This window comes from Haliotis rufescens, unplaced genomic scaffold (assembly GCF_023055435.1).
Source record: "Haliotis rufescens isolate VD_foot unplaced genomic scaffold, xgHalRufe1.0.p SCAF_2, whole genome shotgun sequence".
NCBI classification, from domain to species: domain Eukaryota; kingdom Metazoa; phylum Mollusca; class Gastropoda; order Lepetellida; family Haliotidae; genus Haliotis; species Haliotis rufescens.
In genome coordinates this window covers 14,777,135-14,796,208 of record NW_025963890.1, presented here as the reverse complement: position 1 = coordinate 14,796,208, position 19,074 = coordinate 14,777,135, and the positions used below count along the sequence as shown (strand labels likewise).

At 41.2% G+C, this 19,074-nt stretch overlaps 1 protein-coding gene across 8 annotated transcripts in view; it reads left to right on the top strand.

Moving 5' to 3' along the window:
* LOC124135583 (microtubule-associated serine/threonine-protein kinase 2-like) overlaps positions 1 to 19,074 on the top strand; it is a 198,662-nt gene that overhangs the window by 159,388 nt on the left and 20,200 nt on the right. For 7 of the 8 annotated variants that reach the window (XM_046500950.2, XM_046500947.2, XM_046500948.2 and 4 more), the window contains 5 exons: positions 2,706 to 2,893; positions 6,493 to 6,513; positions 9,614 to 9,689; positions 10,632 to 10,841; positions 11,462 to 11,560. In XM_046500950.2, the coding sequence (XP_046356906.2) occupies positions 2,706 to 2,893; positions 6,493 to 6,513; positions 9,614 to 9,689; positions 10,632 to 10,841; positions 11,462 to 11,560 (594 nt within the window). The remainder of the gene's footprint in view (positions 1 to 2,705; positions 2,894 to 6,492; positions 6,514 to 9,613; positions 9,690 to 10,631; positions 10,842 to 11,461; positions 11,561 to 19,074) is intronic. The other variant, XM_046500949.2, reaches the window with a different exon arrangement.

Sequence of the window (19,074 nt, the reverse complement as noted above, 5' to 3'; positions counted from 1 at the left end):
ATCTACAGCTTTTGTACTCTTATTACAAGGCAATGCCAGATTGTGAGGTCAAAGAAAAGCGATATTTAAGAATATGTTTGGTATGTTCAATTCAGCCATGAAATGGAAAATGTTTGACCTGATCGCAATGCCGAGATGTTTAATGAATGCAAGTAACAAATTGCTTCTCAAAGATACTGGTTACGTCTTCTTGAAAACTTACCGATTTTCTGATGGACACTATTTGAGGAGCAAGTTGTGTACAACAGCTAACCCTAATCAATACAACGACTGTGTTGGCATGAGAGCCACCAGCAATATGGTAAAGGTCAGAACATAGTGGTCATGACAAGAGGTCATCAAACTGGTATTGATATTGTCTGAATATTTAATTTTAAGCTGTTGACCAGATTGAGGTATTTGAGACATTATTAATTTGTTAGGAATAGCTTGATATGGTGTTTCTATTGATTGTGTGCTTAAATCCACATTGATTTTAATTTTCACTGGTAGAAAAGAAGTATTAATAATAAAAGAATACATACTCCTGGTAAATATGAGGCACCAACCCTTATGTATTTTCAAACTTCCAGGTATCTTGTGGAAATATCTTCATATGACATTGATCTCCAGTATGCCAGAATCTAGATCGGAAAAGAAATATTATGATGTATTGCTATTAGATATCCATAATGGTAAGGTTATTTGGGCATCTTATTTTCTTTCGGCTTTGGATATGTTTGGGAACAGCAACAGTTACAGATATACAATCTTAATAACTTCATGTCAGAATTTATTCTGCACTTAAAATCCTCATTTGAGCAAAACTGATATGCATCTATATCATTAAGTACAAAATCAATTATATATTATTATATATTCATTACACAAAATATATTTTGCCTTAGAACTGTATTTGCAAAAAGTATCCAATTGTAAATCTTGACTGCCCTTGCTCCGATGAGATGCTGTTCCCAACTGCTTCAAATCGAAACTGGACGATATGAAAAGGAATTAAAACATCACAGATTGTGTTTAGTTCGTAAACACAATACTGTTGAAGATGAATGTCATTTTAAGATTGTTTGTGATGTTGCCAATGTCTACAATGTTAGTATGTTCCCCAAAATACCGTCTTTTCCCAACGTATCCTAGATTTGATATGTTAATTATCAAATAATGTTTCCATTATACAGAATTAACCTATTTAAACTTATAAAGCAATTTCATTTGCCTTTGGATGTGAACTGATGTATTGTGAATGTTTTCTCCCTTGATGTTACTCTGTAATGTAGAATGGGCATGTGGCCTACACTACAGAATGAATAAAGATTGATTGACATAGACCTCATTTGGTAAAAGAAAGAAAAGTTACTTCTAATATCATTGAAATAGGGTTTTAGTGCTCGCTGCTGCCACACAAAGATCTGAGGACATCCCATTACAGGTCCCATCACACTCAGATGAGATTGTGCTGAAATGTTAGTACAAGAGCAGTGTATGTTGTGGCAGATGGTCCTGTCATACAATGCCAGGAAGCTGTGGAAGCAGATGCAAGGGTAGTCAAGTAACTGATGCCATGGAACACATAACACGTGCCATTAGAAAATAAGGCTTAGTTTCTCTATTTCAATATAACAAAAAATATATTTCTTCTAAAAAAGAATGGAAATGCCTCTCTTTTTTTCATGTAAATCAGTGCTTCATTTCTTTTAAGGAGTTTGTGTTTCATCTCTTTCTATTGTCTCCTGGGGCGGTCGGGTAGCCTTGTCGTTAAAGCGTTCGCTCGTCTCGCCAAGGCCTGGGTTTGATTCCCGACATGGGTACAATGTGTGAAGCCAATTGCTGGTGTCCCCAGCAGTGATATCGCTGGAATACTGCTAAAAGCAGCGTAAAGCCATACTCACTCACTCACTCTATTGTCTCCTGTTTTGTATATCAGAATTTGAAGAATGACTTTTTTGTTTTCCTTGAGAAAAGCATAATTCATAGCTATTAATGTCCAGCATTTAAAATATCAATTATTTATGCCAGTTCAATCTGTAACTGTCATTGAGGAGTTGATGACCTGTGGTAAAAAATACCATGGCCAAATGCCCTTTTACTGTTTTCAGGGAAACTAGCTTACATCTGGTACGGCAGTGTGGTATAACAGTCTGTGTAACACACATTAGATTCAACATCAATCAATAGTAAGCTTACACGGTTAGGTAACGGAAATAGAGTTCAACCCAGTTACACTCTTCATCTGGATGATCTTGTTTTCCTCATCTTTGTATTCTATGAAGTTACATGTTTGAGGGAGCATACTCATCATTCTCGACTGCTTTGTTGCTCGTTGTGGACCTGGAGCTCAAACTGCATATTTGATAGGACTATTGCATGTGTTTTGTGTCAGCAGAACCTGCCAATTTCAAGACTCTGCTAAACAAGGGATGCAGGGGCGATGTCCTTAAAGTTTCTGATGTGTATAATTCTGATTGTATTGTTAGGAATGTTTCTGTTTTTGTTCTATGGGTGATAGTTGTATGGTTTCAATTTCAGGACTATTATGTTCCTGTTCTTGATTAATTTGACAGCAAGTTCATTGTTGTACGTTTACAACTTCATGTCTCATCCATTCCCCTTCCTGAATTCTGAGACTGTTAGTTGATTGTTGTACATTTTCAACTTCATGACTAGGGCAATCCTGTTTGACAAACTTTCACCCAATGTTTCACTTCCAGTCACGGTACTCCTCTCAGGAGAAGCTGCACCAGCTGCCGTCACAGCCGACGGCGGAGGAGTTGCGTCTTCTTTCGCGACATTTTGGTAGTTCGGAAAACAATGCAGCCGCTGCCAGCATCGCATCAGCGACCTTGGAGGACGATGGAAGGTGCTCTCCCCTGATGCGGCCAAGGTCAAGGAGCTTGAGGTATGTAGGTCGCATGTGCATGTTTTGGTTCCGTAGTGCCTTGCTGCATCTGTTTCTGCATGATGAGTGTTAGAATAGAAGACTTGGTTTTGGAAAGGTTTCACATTTTTTAGTTTTACTAACAGAGTGTGGTATGTTGTTATTTGTTCGTTAGGCTGTGTTTGTGTGTCCTGTGTTTTGAAGGAAATGTGAATACATTATTTCTTGAATGTGATACTGTGAAATGTTTGACAAAGTAATTTCAATTTTAAGGATAATAGTTAATGTAATAACAAGTAATAGTTTTAACACCAGGGAATTGTTAAAAACATTGTTGATTCCCAATAATGTTTACAAAGACAGAATCCTGTAATTGATGTTAGGATATGATCAACTTAAATATTCATCAATTCATGGTTTCATGGTTTCATGGTTTCACAGCAATAGAATATCCATGTTAATCTAAATTAATTCTTTTACAAATTCTGTAACATATTTTTTCAATGCAATTTTCTTGGTATGATTCTTTGTTTGTTCTAATAAACATAAATCTGGCTGTAAATAACTGTTGTTTTCGGGGCTTTTTGGTTTAATGCCTGACTAGTTTTATGGAGGCTAGTATAACTACACTTATATCATCAAGCTCTGTTAATCAGCTGTATTCCGCAAGGGAGCACCATCTTCACCTCAATGAATCTCACAGTTCCACCAAAATAGGATGAATACACCCTTATGAGGTCTCCTTCCTAGGTATTCTAGACAAGTTCCTTCCACTGTCATGGACTGTAGATCCAACTAGCGTCAGTGTATTGTATCTTATTTGTCTAATCACTCCCTGGTGATCAAGCTTTCAGATCACAATATTCGATTTGAATTTCGTGGGGTGTATATGGGCTTGATGAGGAGGGTTAATGTCTTCTGATAAGGGTGTCGGGACGATCACTTGAATCATTTGTTTATTTCAAGCTTGGCAAAGGCATCCATCAGTTGTAAGCCTTTTGTCACAGATTACCCTTGTGACTGATCTGTCTGTGGGCTGTTGAACTGCCGCAGTACAAATTGCGCAGTAGTTTGAGTTGTTGCATGTCTGGTAGAAGGTACAACTTCAGTTTCTTTACATGGTTTTGAAAAACAAGTCCCATTCCTGAAGAACTTTGAGATTAAGTAGGACTCAGCTCAGCAAATTGGTGGTCCTCTCAAGTAGTTTAGAACCCAGTTGTTTGTTATGATCTGTGCTTGCTGCAAGAGGTGCCTAAGTGGATCTGGTGATCAGGCTCGGTAACTGCTTGTCATCCGTAAAATGATGGCATGGATCATTTCTCACAGTATCAATCACTGGATTGTCTGGTCCAGACTCAATTATTTAGAGCCAGTTGTCATATAGCTGGAATATACTGAGCGTGGGGGTTAACAAGAAACGAACAATAAACTATTTACTCAATATATAACCTCTCAATCTAGACAGGAAATAGCACCTTATCTTACCTCTGCCCCTTGAGTATACAGCTGCTGTATGTGATTAAGGTTAAATAATAGCTGACTTGCTAACTCTAACTGCATCTAACTTCAGTTGATGCACATTGTGTATGCACTGTGAGATGGAGGAATGAAGTTCCACATGAGAGTTCAGACTGGGTAGCCTAGTGGTTGCTTTTGTCATGGATTCAGTTACATCTTATCCATCAAATTCCATTGCTGGAATGGTGCTAAAAAGCAGGGTAAAGCTCAACTCACACACACACAATGCAAGATATGTTCTGTATGTTTTGATAGGTACATTAACTCCTGTGTGGGATATATTCATTATGTCTATATCGCAGGATAGCATAAAACTTGTCTCTGATCACATACAGGAAAGCTTTAACTTAGAAAAATCAAATATAGGATCGGTAACACATCATTCGTTTCTTATCACTTATTTTCACAGAAGCATGTTTATTTGCTCTCAAATTTAAATTTGTTAATCGCACAATTACATCCAAATGTTGCATCCTTGGTTATGAGCACAAATTGTATGTTTATGGCAAGAATAATTTGCATGAGCAATACATCTCACAGAATTAAATATATGTTAATATAAGACGAAGAATTTAGAATTTTTTAGTACAAAAGAATGTTATTGAGAAGGAGCCTTACAGTGATGGGTCTTCAAGCACATGCATGCAGAGCTCTTTAAACCTCCCTGTACTCATGTATATATGCTTGGTATCACTAATCAAGTGTTTGGTATAGCAACAGTACCATGAAGAAGACTCAGAATTTTTGTTCGAATTGCCAGTTTCAATTTCAAAGACGTCCCAATCCTATGGCACAAAGAAGCTGAGACAGTCTTCTGTCATGACCTAGCTGCTGATGTGGGCCAAGATGACTTGTTCCAATACTCACATTGATTTTGGATGCTGACATTTTGACAATGCACGCCTCACTCAGATGAGGCAGCCACGTATTTTAAAGAAGTGCAGTTATGTCCCTTAGTTAGCTCTGCAAGTATCCACTGGGTCAGATACAGATTTGTCTGGATTCTTGTGTTGTCATGTCATGCCTCTGTTTATGGATCTAGGATCTGTACTACTGACCCGACCAGTGAAGATCCGGGTTAGAATCAGTCTCCAACAACCCATGTTTGTCGTAAAAGGTGGCAATTAACGGGTTCGGTTGGTCAGGCTTGTTGACTTGGTTGATGCATGCCATCGTATCCCAGTTGTGTTGATCGATGCTCATGATGTCAATCAATGGATTGTCTGGTCCAGACTTGATACACAGATGGAATATTGCCGAGCGCAACATTTTCAATCAATCATTTAATCTTCCTTTCCGTTATTAATTTGCACTCTGATATACTTAAAACACTGTTTAGTTCAGCATTTATCAAACTCAGTCTGTCAAACTAGTGAAGTTGTTCATCCATGGAACAAAGACATGTACCAACATCAATTCCTGCAAAAAATCCATCAATCCTCATGTTCATCGGGAAGTCTATGACAGGTGTTTATCAAAATTCTGAGTCTGCCTTCTGAAGCTTAAGTATCTGGTCCATATTGCTAAATGTTGTAACATTTGCGGGTCAGTAAAGGAACTTAATGTTGTCTTTCATTCACAGCTGTGTGTAAATCAACCCTGATCAATGTTGTTTCTTAAATATGTGTATAATAAACCATTGTCATTCAGTGTTCGTTATGGAAAATAACACCTGTACAAAAATGTTGTTGGTAAATAACACTTTATATAGATCTATATATAATTTCTTTCAACTTTCAATGTCAAAAGTGCCTGAACAAGAACTCAAAGCATGTTCTCTTCAATCAAGTATTTCGTTCCATATATCTTGCACTTTTATAAATATTGTGTAAAAACTTACATCTTTCTCAATCAGCATGGGCATGTCCTCTTGTTCTTTACTCTAACAAATATCTATTCAACATCAAATAGATAATAAAACTGACAGAAAAAGCATAACTGAATAAAGTATGAGAATATGATGTGAATCCTGTTGCCTAACTTAGATCTTTCTTGTTCAAGTTTCCTTAGTAAATACTGTACTGTTGAGTAAGTTGTGTATGATTCTAGTGCTATATTTGATGATGTTTATCTTCTTTTTACCTCCCGCTTGGGCTCAACAGCCTATCCTGGCTTGCTCTAGAGTAAGACTTTTTTTGTTGTTATTTGTTTTGTAGTACTCGTAGTAGCAAGTAGTATGTAGATCTAATACAGCACCAATCAAATAGCGTTAAAATGTTGCTGTACTTGTTGGATGCCGAGTGGCCCATTCATTGAGTTTATGGATACGAGGCTCTGAGAGTTGCCTTGTGATAAAGATTGGGAATATAGCAGAGCAAATATTAGCCAATCGATTGTGAAATGATCAAGGGATAAATTCATATGACTAAAACCTTGCATTTATTGATTAGTTGGGTTTTGTAGAATAATATTGATCATGTGTTCTTCCTCTTATTTTGAGTAGTATATATGGTTTCTTGAAACCTATTTTCTTTGGCTAATGAATGCTATATTTTTGGACATACAAAAATGGTGTCAGTGCTTACACGGAGACACAGTTTGGGTACTGCCGAAACAAAAAAAATGTTATGTTTATTCACTGGGCCAGACCAATTGGTTGTTTAGGGGCAAAAATGTATTGAAGATTAATATTTTAATAAAATTGGTTGTCTGGCTAGATGCTCATGCTATCAACCACTGGTTTGTTGATCCAGACTGGATTATTTATAAGCTGTTGTAAGTTAGCTGTAATAATGCTGACTCAGCGCTAAGCCAAGGCTCCCCAATTAATAAGTCGCTGAGGGGGATAGCATAATGCAATCTCATTCAAATATAATCCTTTAGTGTGACAGATATGTCTCTACATGAAGAGCTTTCTTATGACCCAATTAGCATGAGGTTTATAAATGTTCGGTACGAATGAGCCAACCATTCCAACAGGCATATCTGACGTCCGTATCTCGGAAATGAATATAATTGAGGCTTCCGCATGCAGAACATTAACGCCATAAATGTTTTGTTGTGGATATTTCACAATCTGTTTTTTTTCTGGTATCTAGACCAAAAAGGTTCACCTCAATTGTGTTCTGTGTGGGTTTTTTCAAATTTCCAAATCAAGGCTGTAAAAGAAACGAAGCCGAATCACTTCAGAAAGCTGACATCCCATTGGCCCATAACCACTCATCCTTAATTTAAATTGAGAGGTTCAATTTTGCTCAGAGTTCAGCTGACGTGACCTCCTCAGGGGGTTTGGTCACATCTTGATGCAGAGAGGTATCGTGTCGAAGTAAAAGATTTGTTTTTAATGAGATTGAAGTTAATGTGACATTCCTGGTTCTATATATGTCTTCACCACCTTTGTACATACTGCACGCTTATTCATGGTTTTAGAAACTGACGCCATGATACATGACACAACTTGACAGGAACTTAACTGTACCAGTTTTCGATCTATTCTTGTCTTGATATTGAAATTCTCCACAAAATGGATAATTATGACATATCTAGCTGTTATTAATGAAATAATTGATGGGAAAAGATAAAGTCACTAATTGATGAATGAAAACTATTTTCCAATCGGACAGTTACAGAGTTTTTTTCTGTTTGATGTTAAACAACAAAAAGATTTGTATGAAAACTTAAATGGATCCCGTGTCATAGATGGAAATATTCAAGCAAATTTTCAGCAGGGTACCATGCTGTATACCTTGGCTATTTTAAAAATATGAGGATACAGCTCAAAATAATTCCAAACAAATTACCCTGCTTGATTTGTATGGTTTAAGGGGCGCTTGGGTAGCCTTGTGGTTAAAGCTTTCGCTCGTCACTCCAATAACCCGGGTTCGATTCCCGACATGGGTACCATGTGTGAAGCCCATTTCTGGTGTCCCCTTTGTGATATTGCTGAAACGAGCGTAAAACCATATTCACTCACTTGAATGGTTAAATATGAATGGACCAGGAAATTCTACATCAAATCATTTCATAAACAAAAAATCCCACATTCTCATTGAAAAAGTATTCAAAAATAGTAGTTCTATAGCAGCCCCATCAGTCATGTGTGTCAAGGCCACATTTCAACAAACATATATGTTATTAACTTTGGTAACTGAAAATGACAATTAGAGCAGTTATTATTGCCTTGTGCTGGACTTGTGTTAGTTCGTGTGGATGTGTTATCCGATTAGTTGTGCATCATGCCCATTGTGTCAGCTACTCATGTTGAGTTCTGCATGATTGTAGGATGTACAGCAGAGGAGTAGCATGATTTGGTTGCAGTCTTCCGGGTGAAGCATTGATGATGCTGATAAACTTTAAGATGTTATTTGCGTTTATTTCTATCAGCAATGCTTCAGATTCTCATGATTCTTATGCTTCAATACATATGTATTCCCTATATTACATTAACCTTGTGAAGATCTGGGTTGGAAGTGGTCTTCAGTAACACATGCTTGTTGTAAGAGGCAACGGACGGTATGGAGAGGTCAGGCTCGCTGACTTCATCGATGCATGTCATCATGCCGTCATATGGCTGAAATACTGCTGAGTTCGGTGTAACACGGCAAGCTATAAGTAGCTGAAATATTGCTGAGCCAGTGGTTTGTTGATTTGTGTAAGTATGACTATTGATACTTGGTTAGATTGAGGATGCATGTCATCGTATCCCAATGGCGCGGATTGATGCTCATGATGACACTCACTGGATTGTCTGGTCCAGACTCGATTATTTACAGACTGCCATCATATAGCTGGAATATTGCTGAGTGCGGTGTTAAACAACAAACGTACTATATGACATTTATATTGTTACACAGCTTTTGATTAATATGTAAGAAAAAGGACAGCACTTACAAAAGTAACACCTTACAATAACTGTGCTGTTGGGAAGGCTCATGCTTATTAATATTTCACATCTAATATGGTGGTATGGAGATAAAAACGTTCTCACTATCAGGGTGTTGAAATTCCTCAATGATTGGCAACAAAACAGACAGATATAATCTTTAATGTGGATTGCCATAAGTAGCCTCTTGAAGATCCGGGTAGAATTGGTCTGCAACCCATGCTTGTTGTAAGAAGCGTGTAATGAGATCGGGTGGTCAGACTCGGTGACTTTGTGGATTGCAACACAAACAAAGCCATAAGTAGCTGAAATACTGCTGAGCCAGTGACTTGTTACTTTGCTTACTTTGTCTACTTGCTTACATTAAGAATGCATTGTTACCCCTGTGTCTCCTTCTGCAGTAGTCCAGCTCGGTCCCCCGGTGGCGACTCGGAGATCATCATCATGAACAGCGTGTACAAGGAACGGTTTCCCAAGGTAAGTAGTTTCTAATTTGAGAGTGGGTATGGATGGTCCAGTCGTCTAAAGCGTTGCACTTCACCGTGCAGAGTTCCATCTTTACCAGAGACCTTCAGTAGTGGGCTTGAATCCTAGAGTTACAGGTTTCACTGCACTTTGCAAGTTGTCACAGGTTACAAAGTAGGAAACATCCATCCTCTGCTGTGACTTCAGGGTTCCTAGCTCCCACATTTATTGTACCCACCTTAATGTAACTGAAATACAGTTCAAAGCTGCATTATATGAACTTCTCACTTTGCTTTGAGATCTTGGCCTCATTGCACAGATTATTCGTAGCGCTACTAGTGTCGTAAATCTGTTAAGTGTGGGGGTTGCGATAGCTGTAGCACTAGAATGTAGCACTGAAATGGTGCTGAAATGGAGAGTCTTATTTCTCCAACACACAGAAGCACTCTGAAGGTCCTGTGTTCACCTCTCATATAAATTAGTTCCAGTTTAATTCCCAACTTGAATGTATGAAGCCAGTTTTTAGTGGCCCTTTGATTTGTTTTTGCTATTACTGATAGCTCTGTCAATATGTATGGAGCTGTACACTCACAACTTATGAACTGACAGTAAAAACACTGTCACTCTTTGTCACATTTCAGGTATTTTAGTCTCTTAATTTAATGAAAATGTAACTTCGAAGGTCAGCAGTTTTAGTATTTGCTTCTGATGCAAGAGACCCAAGTCAAATATTGTGCCGCTGACTATTTGCAGACCTCCGTCATATAGCTGGAATATTGCTGAGGGTAGCGTTAAACAACAAACAAATGAAAGCCATTCCTTGCTTATATTCCAAATTGTACAGACACACCAAAGGAGACAATAATTGGTGCAAACATGTAAGAAAAACAATGCATTTGTTTTTAGAAAGATCATTCAAATATTTATTGTGTGTTGAAAACTTTGTGTGTGTAGGCGACAGCCCAGATGGAGGAACGTCTGCGGACGTTTGTTCGAGACAGCAGTAAGCTGGGTGAGGAGAAGGAGAAGGATGCTGTGCTGTGCTTCATCCACCATCAGGTGCTGGAGCTGGCTCGGGACTGTCTGGAGAAGTCGAAGCAGAAGCTCATCACCACCAACTACTTCTATGAGCTGTCTGACAATCTCGAGAAACTGGCCAACGATGTGAGTCCTTGGTTGTAATTTATAGATGTTAGGATATTCCCTCATTGAATATGTGATACTTTCTTATAAATGTAGCCACTTTTGGTCAGTCTGGTTCTGTGAGATTATTTTTTCTAAGCTGATTGGACTCTGATTATCAGATTATCTCTCTGAGATCAGAGCAGGGATTCAGATCGCTTCATTTTCTTGGACATTGACAGATTGTCCTGAAATGTCCTGAAGATTTTTTCCAATTTTGGTGATCACATAGAGGAATTTCCTGTCAGTAATGGATAAAATCGTGAAAATGATAGTTGTCAAAGGGAGGTAATATCCACAGCTGTATCCACAGATATGCTGTTCAAAGAAAAATAGTCCGATACAGACTGATTTCATAGCTGACACACAAGTCAAGGGGAGATAATTCTCACAGCTGTTGTAACAGATACAAGATTCAAAGGGAGATAACTGCTCACAGCTGTAGTAACAGATATGCTATTCAAGGGGATACTCCCCTCCAGACTGATTTCATGGCTGACACACAAGTCAAGGGGAGATAATTCCCACAGTTGTAGCAGTAACCAAATAAAAGGGAAATAACCCCATACAGACTCCGTTAATTAGGCTGTTTGTTCCCTCAGGCGAAGGACAAGTCGGTTGAAGCCTACACACACGTGTACCCCCTCATTAAACAGCTGCTCATCATCATCTCGCGACCCGCAAGGCTCCTGGAGTGTCTGGTGAGTACGTCATTGCTGCTTGCAAACAGGCCTTGCAGGGGGATGCCAGGTTCGGGAGCATTTCGTCATCATGTTAGGACTATTTTGGGAGGTTCTTTCAACTAGAAAGTCAACTAAGTACAGTAGTCATGATCAAAAGCGTGTGTATTTTATGTTGGCTATTAATAAAAGTTAATCCTGAATGGGAAGGTTTTGCTGGATGTGTTGACATGTGTATTGTTTCATCACAATTAATCGGTATATTCCAGTACAGTATGATTGTATGTTAACATCAAGTGAATTTCCACAGTTGAAGGCAACAGTAATTATATTCTAGGTTTCAACTTTAAAATTGAAAAAAAATATGTTGGTTTTAATGCGATGTCAGCACCTTAGTCGTGCTCGTGGGTTTCACCAAAGTGGTAAATGTCTGAGACCTGCATCACTTTAGGCTTTCCTTTCACATTAAACTCACATACTGTGATATAACTGGAATAGTATTCAAAGCAGTAATAAACCAAACTCACTCACTAACCCATGCAAATAGAATTCATGTTTCATTATATTTCTTTAAGTTTCACCATGCTGAAGCCCATGTGTTTGATTTTCCTTCAAATAAAACAGTAAATTGCAGTCTGAAACATTGTTGGGAATTGATGCTTATTATTGGTGGCTTGAGGTGTCCCGCCTAAATTCTGCTTGTTGTTGAGAGAATGAAACCTTGTTCTTCCTGGTTGGAAATCACCCTATATATCTCCTATATTTGTATTGAAGAGAGCAGAGAGGGTAAGAGTTTGTAGTTTCGGTATCCTAGTAGTGACCATAAATCACTTGTACACAGTAGTCAATATAGTAACCAATATTAAAACAAAACCATTTAAAACATATTCTTAACGTTTGACAAGTGTCTGAATGACAAATATTATACTGTTGTGAGTTAAACACTAACACATAAACAATAAGTAACTTACTTTATTATGCATAGTAACGCATCTAGAACCCAGGTATTCCTTATTACAAAATTAATCAAAAGGGAAAAATTGCTTCAATTTGTATATAACTTGAGCAATGTGCAGATATGTACAGAGCAATGACAATTTCATTCAGTCTGAAAAAGCTGGGTTCCATTCATTTCTACATGTAAGGGGGCAGTCGGGTAGCTTAGTGGTTAACACGTTCGCTCGTCACACCGAAGACCCAGGTTCGATTCCCGACATGGGTAGATTGTGTGAAGCCCATTTCTGGTGTCCCCCGCCGTGATGGATTATTGCTAAAAGCGGCGTAAAACCATACTCACTCACTCACTCTGGTGTCCCCCGCCGTGATGGATTATTGCTAAAAGCGGCGTAAAACCATACTTACTCACTCACTCTGGTGTCCCCCGCCGTGATGGATTATTGCTAAAAGCGGCGTAAAACCATACTTACTCACTCACTCTGGTGTCCCCCGCCGTGATGGATTATTGCTAAAAGCGGAGTAAAACCATACTTACTCACTCACTCTGGTGTCCCCCGCCGTGATGGATTATTGCTAAAAGCGGAGTAAAACCATACTTACTCACTCACTCTGGTGTCCCCCGCCGTGATGGATTATTGCTAAAAGCGGCGTAAAACCATACTTACTCACTCACTCTGGTGTCCCCCGCCGTGATGGATTATTGCTAAAAGCGGAGTAAAACCATACTTACTCACTCACTCTGGTGTCCCCCGCCGTGATGGATTATTGCTAAAAGCGGCGTAAAACCATACTTACTCACTCACTCTGGTGTCCCCCGCCGTGATGGATTATTGCTAAAAGCGGAGTAAAACCATACTTACTCACTCACTCTGGTGTCCCCCGCCGTGATGGATTATTGCTAAAAGCGGAGTAAAACCATACTTACTCACTCACTCTGGTGTCCCCCGCCGTGATGGATTATTGCTAAAAGCGGAGTAAAACCATACTTACTCACTCACTCTGGTGTCCCCCGCCGTGATGGATTATTGCTAAAAGCGGAGTAAAACCATACTTACTCACTCACTCTGGTGTCCCCCGCCGTGATGGATTATTGCTAAAAGCGGAGTAAAACCATACTTACTCACTCACTCTGGTGTCCCCCGCCGTGATGGATTATTGCTAAAAGCGGAGTAAAACCATACTTACTCACTCACTCTGGTGTCCCCCGCCGTGATGGATTATTGGTAAAAGCGGAGTAAAACCATACTTACTCACTCACTCTGGTGTCCCCCGCCGTGATGGATTATTGGTAAAAGCGGAGTAAAACCATACTTACTCACTCACTCTGGTGTCCCCCGCCGTGATGGATTATTGCTAAAAGCGGAGTAAAACCATACTTACTCACTCACTCTGGTGTCCCCCGCCGTGATGGATTATTGCTAAAAGCGGAGTAAAACCATACTTACTCACTCACTCTGGTGTCCCCCGCCGTGATGGATTATTGCTAAAAGCGGAGTAAAACCATACTTACTCACTCACTCTGGTGTCCCCCGCCGTGATGGATTATTGCTAAAAGCGGCGTAAAACCATACTTACTCACTCACTCTGGTGTCCCCCGCCGTGATGGATTATTGCTAAAAGCGGAGTAAAACCATACTTACTCACTCACTCTGGTGTCCCCAGCCGTGATGGATTATTGCTAAAAGCGGCGTAAAACCATACTTACTCACTCACTCTGGTGTCCCCCGCCGTGATGGATTATTGCTAAGAGCGGCGTAAAACCATACTTACTCACTCACTCTGGTGTCCCCCGCCGTGATGGATTATTGCTAAGAGCGGCGTAAAACCATACTTACTCACTCACTCTGGTGTCCCCCGCCGTGATGGATTATTGCTAAAAGCGGAGTAAAACCATACTTACTCACTCACTCTGGTGTCCCCCGCCGTGATGGATTATTGCTAAAAGCGGAGTAAAACCATACTTACTCACTCACTCTGGTGTCCCCCGCCGTGATGGATTATTGCTAAGAGCGGCGTAAAACCATACTTACTCACTCACTCTGGTGTCCCCCGCCGTGATGGATTATTGCTAAGAGCGGCGTAAAACCATACTTACTCACTCACTCTGGTGTCCCCCGCCGTGATGGATTATTGCTAAAAGCGGCGTAAAACCATACTTACTCACTCACTCTGGTGTCCCCCGCCGTGATGGATTATTGGTAAAAGCGGAGTAAAACCATACTTACTCACTCACTCTGGTGTCCCCCGCCGTGATGGATTATTGGTAAAAGCGGAGTAAAACCATACTTACTCACTCACTCTGGTGTCCCCCGCCGTGATGGATTATTGCTAAAAGCGGAGTAAAACCATACTTACTCACTCACTCTGGTGTCCCCCGCCGTGATGGATTATTGCTAAAAGCGGAGTAAAACCATACTTACTCACTCACTCTGGTGTCCCCCGCCGTGATGGATTATTGCTAAAAGCGGAGTAAAACCATACTTACTCACTCACTCTGGTGTCCCCCGCCGTGATGGATTATTGGTAAAAGCGGAGTAAAACCATACTTACTCACTCACTCTGGTGTCCCCCGCCGTGATGGATTATTGGTAAAAGCGGAGTAAAACCATACTTACTCACTCACTCTGGTGTCCCCCGCCGTGATGGATTATTGGTAAAAGCGGAGTAAAACCATACTTACTCACTCACTCTGGTGTCCCCCGCCGTGATGGATTATTGCTAAAAGCGGAGTAAAACCATACTTACTCACTCACTCTGGTGTCCCCCGCCGTGATGGATTATTGGTAAAAGCGGAGTAAAACCATACTTACTCACTCACTCTGGTGTCCCCCGCCGTGATGGATTATTGGTAAAAGCGGAGTAAAACCATACTTACTCACTCACTCTGGTGTCCCCCGCCGTGATGGATTATTGCTAAAAGCGGAGTAAAACCATACTTACTCACTCACTCTGGTGTCCCCCGCCGTGATGGATTATTGGTAAAAGCGGAGTAAAACCATACTTACTCACTCACTCTGGTGTCCCCCGCCGTGATGGATTATTGCTAAAAGCGGAGTAAAACCATACTTACTCACTCACTCTGGTGTCCCCCGCCGTGATGGATTATTGCTAAAAGCGGCGTAAAACCATACTTACTCACTCACTCTGGTGTCCCCCGCCGTGATGGATTATTGCTAAAAGCGGAGTAAAACCATACTTACTCACTCACTCTGGTGTCCCCCGCCGTGATGGATTATTGCTAAAAGCGGCGTAAAACCATACTTACTCACTCACTCTGGTGTCCCCCGCCGTGATGGATTATTGCTAAGAGCGGCGTAAAACCATACTTACTCACTCACTCTGGTGTCCCCCGCCGTGATGGATTATTGCTAAGAGCGGCGTAAAACCATACTTACTCACTCACTCTGGTGTCCCCCGCCGTGATGGATTATTGCTAAGAGCGGCGTAAAACCATACTTACTCACTCACTCTGGTGTCCCCCGCCGTGATGGATTATTGCTAAAAGCGGCGTAAAACCATACTTACTCACTCACTCTGGTGTCCCCCGCCGTGATGGATTATTGCTAAAAGCGGAGTAAAACCATACTTACTCACTCACTCTGGTGTCCCCCGCCGTGATGGATTATTGGTAAAAGCGGAGTAAAACCATACTTACTCACTCACTCTGGTGTCCCCCGCCGTGATGGATTATTGCTAAAAGCGGAGTAAAACCATACTTACTCACTCACTCTGGTGTCCCCCGCCGTGATGGATTATTGCTAAAAGCGGAGTAAAACCATACTTACTCACTCACTCTGGTGTCCCCCGCCGTGATGGATTATTGGTAAAAGCGGAGTAAAACCATACTTACTCACTCACTCTGGTGTCCCCCGCCGTGATGGATTATTGGTAAAAGCGGAGTAAAACCATACTTACTCACTCACTCTGGTGTCCCCCGCCGTGATGGATTATTGCTAAAAGCGGAGTAAAACCATACTTACTCACTCACTCTGGTGTCCCCCGCCGTGATGGATTATTGCTAAAAGCGGAGTAAAACCATACTTACTCACTCACTCTGGTGTCCCCCGCCGTGATGGATTATTGCTAAAAGCGGAGTAAAACCATACTTACTCACTCACTCTGGTGTCCCCCGCCGTGATGGATTATTGGTAAAAGCGGAGTAAAACCATACTTACTCACTCACTCTGGTGTCCCCCGCCGTGATGGATTATTGGTAAAAGCGGAGTAAAACCATACTTACTCACTCACTCTGGTGTCCCCCGCCGTGATGGATTATTGCTAAAAGCGGAGTAAAACCATACTTACTCACTCACTCTGGTGTCCCCCGCCGTGATGGATTATTGCTAAAAGCGGAGTAAAACCATACTTACTCACTCACTCTGGTGTCCCCCGCCGTGATGGATTATTGCTAAAAGCGGAGTAAAACCATACTTACTCACTCACTCTGGTGTCCCCCGCCGTGATGGATTATTGGTAAAAGCGGAGTAAAACCATACTTACTCACTCACTCTGGTGTCCCCCGCCGTGATGGATTATTGCTAAAAGCGGAGTAAAACCATACTTACTCACTCACTCTGGTGTCCCCCGCCGTGATGGATTATTGCTAAAAGCGGAGTAAAACCATACTTACTCACTCACTCTGGTGTCCCCCGCCGTGATGGATTATTGGTAAAAGCGGAGTAAAACCATACTTACTCACTCACTCTGGTGTCCCCCGCCGTGATGGATTATTGCTAAAAGCGGAGTAAAACCATACTTACTCACTCACTCTGGTGTCCCCCGCCGTGATGGATTATTGGTAAAAGCGGAGTAAAACCATACTTACTCACTCACTCTGGTGTCCCCCGCCGTGATGGATTATTGGTAAAAGCGGAGTAAAACCATACTTACTCACTCACTCTGGTGTCCCCCGCCGTGATGGATTATTGGTAAAAGCGGAGTAAAACCATACTTACTCACTCACTCTGGTGTCCCCCGCCGTGATGGATTATTGGTAAAAGCGGAGTAAAACCATACTTACTCACTCACTCTGGTGTCCCCCGCCGTGATGGATTATTGCTAAAAGCGGAGTAAAACCATACTTACTCACTCACTCTGGTGTCCCCCGCCGTGATGGATTATTGCTAAAAGCGGCGTTAAACCATACTTACTCACTCACTCTGGTGTCCCCCGCCGTGATGGATTATTGCTAAAAGCGGAGTAAAACCATACTTACTCACTCACTCTGGTGTCCCCCGCCGTGATGGATTATTGCTAAAAGCGGCGTAAAACCATACTTACTCACTCACTCTGGTGTCCCCCGCCGTGATGGATTATTGCTAAGAGCGGCGTAAAACCATACTTACTCACTCACTCTGGTGTCCCCCGCCGTGATGGATTATTGCTAAAAGCGGAGTAAAACCATACTTACTCACTCACTCTGGTGTCCCCCGCCGTGATGGATTATTGCTAAGAGCGGAGTAAAACCATACTTACTCACTCACTCTGGTGTCCCCCGCCGTGATGGATTATTGCTAAGAGCGGCGTAAAACCATACTTACTCACTCACTCTGGTGTCCCCCGCCGTGATGGATTATTGCTAAGAGCGGCGTAAAACCATACTTACTCACTCACTCTGGTGTCCCCCGCCGTGATGGATTATTGCTAAAAGCGGCGTAAAACCATACTTACTCACTCACTCTGGTGTCCCCCGCCGTGATGGATTATTGCTAAAAGCGGAGTAAAACCATACTTACTCACTCACTCTGGTGTCCCCCGCCGTGATGGATTATTGCTAAAAGCGGAGTAAAACCATACTTACTCACTCACTCTGGTGTCCCCCGCCGTGATGGATTATTGGTAAAAGCGGAGTAAAACCATACTTACTCACTCACTCTGGTGTCCCCCGCCGTGATGGATTATTGGTAAAAGCGGAGTAAAACCATACTTACTCACTCACTCTGGTGTCCCCCGCCGTGATGGATTATTGGTAAAAGCGGAGTAAAACCATACTTACTCACTCACTCTGGTGTCCCCCGCCGTGATGGATTATTGGTAAAAGCGGAGTAAAACCATACTTACTCACTCACTCTGGTGTCCCCCGCCGTGATGGATTATTGGTAAAAGCGGAGTAAAACCATACTTACTCACTCACTCTGGTGTCCCCCGCCGTGATGGATTATTGGTAAAAGCGGAGTAAAACCATACTTACTCACTCACTTGTACATGTAAGACTTGTGTATGATAATGTGAAACATAATGTCAAGTTGTGAGATCTGTCTGTCCAGAATAGTTTGAACATATAAGACAAAAGTGTAATATGTAGGTAACTAGAGGCAACAGACAACTAATTTGGATATTGCACCCTGTTTCTAATGAACCTTATTCTTTTCATGTTGGGATAGGGATAGTTAATGTGAACATGAAGAGTAGATTTGGACAAGACAAACTGGACTTTCTTTTAAATGTCACCTGCAAATGTGTTCTGTACAGTTTGACTGAATTTTGATGATTAGATCAATCTGTTTTGTTACCCTGAAACATATTTCACAACAAACCTAACCGTTTTATCATTATGGAACTTTCATTATAGGAGTATG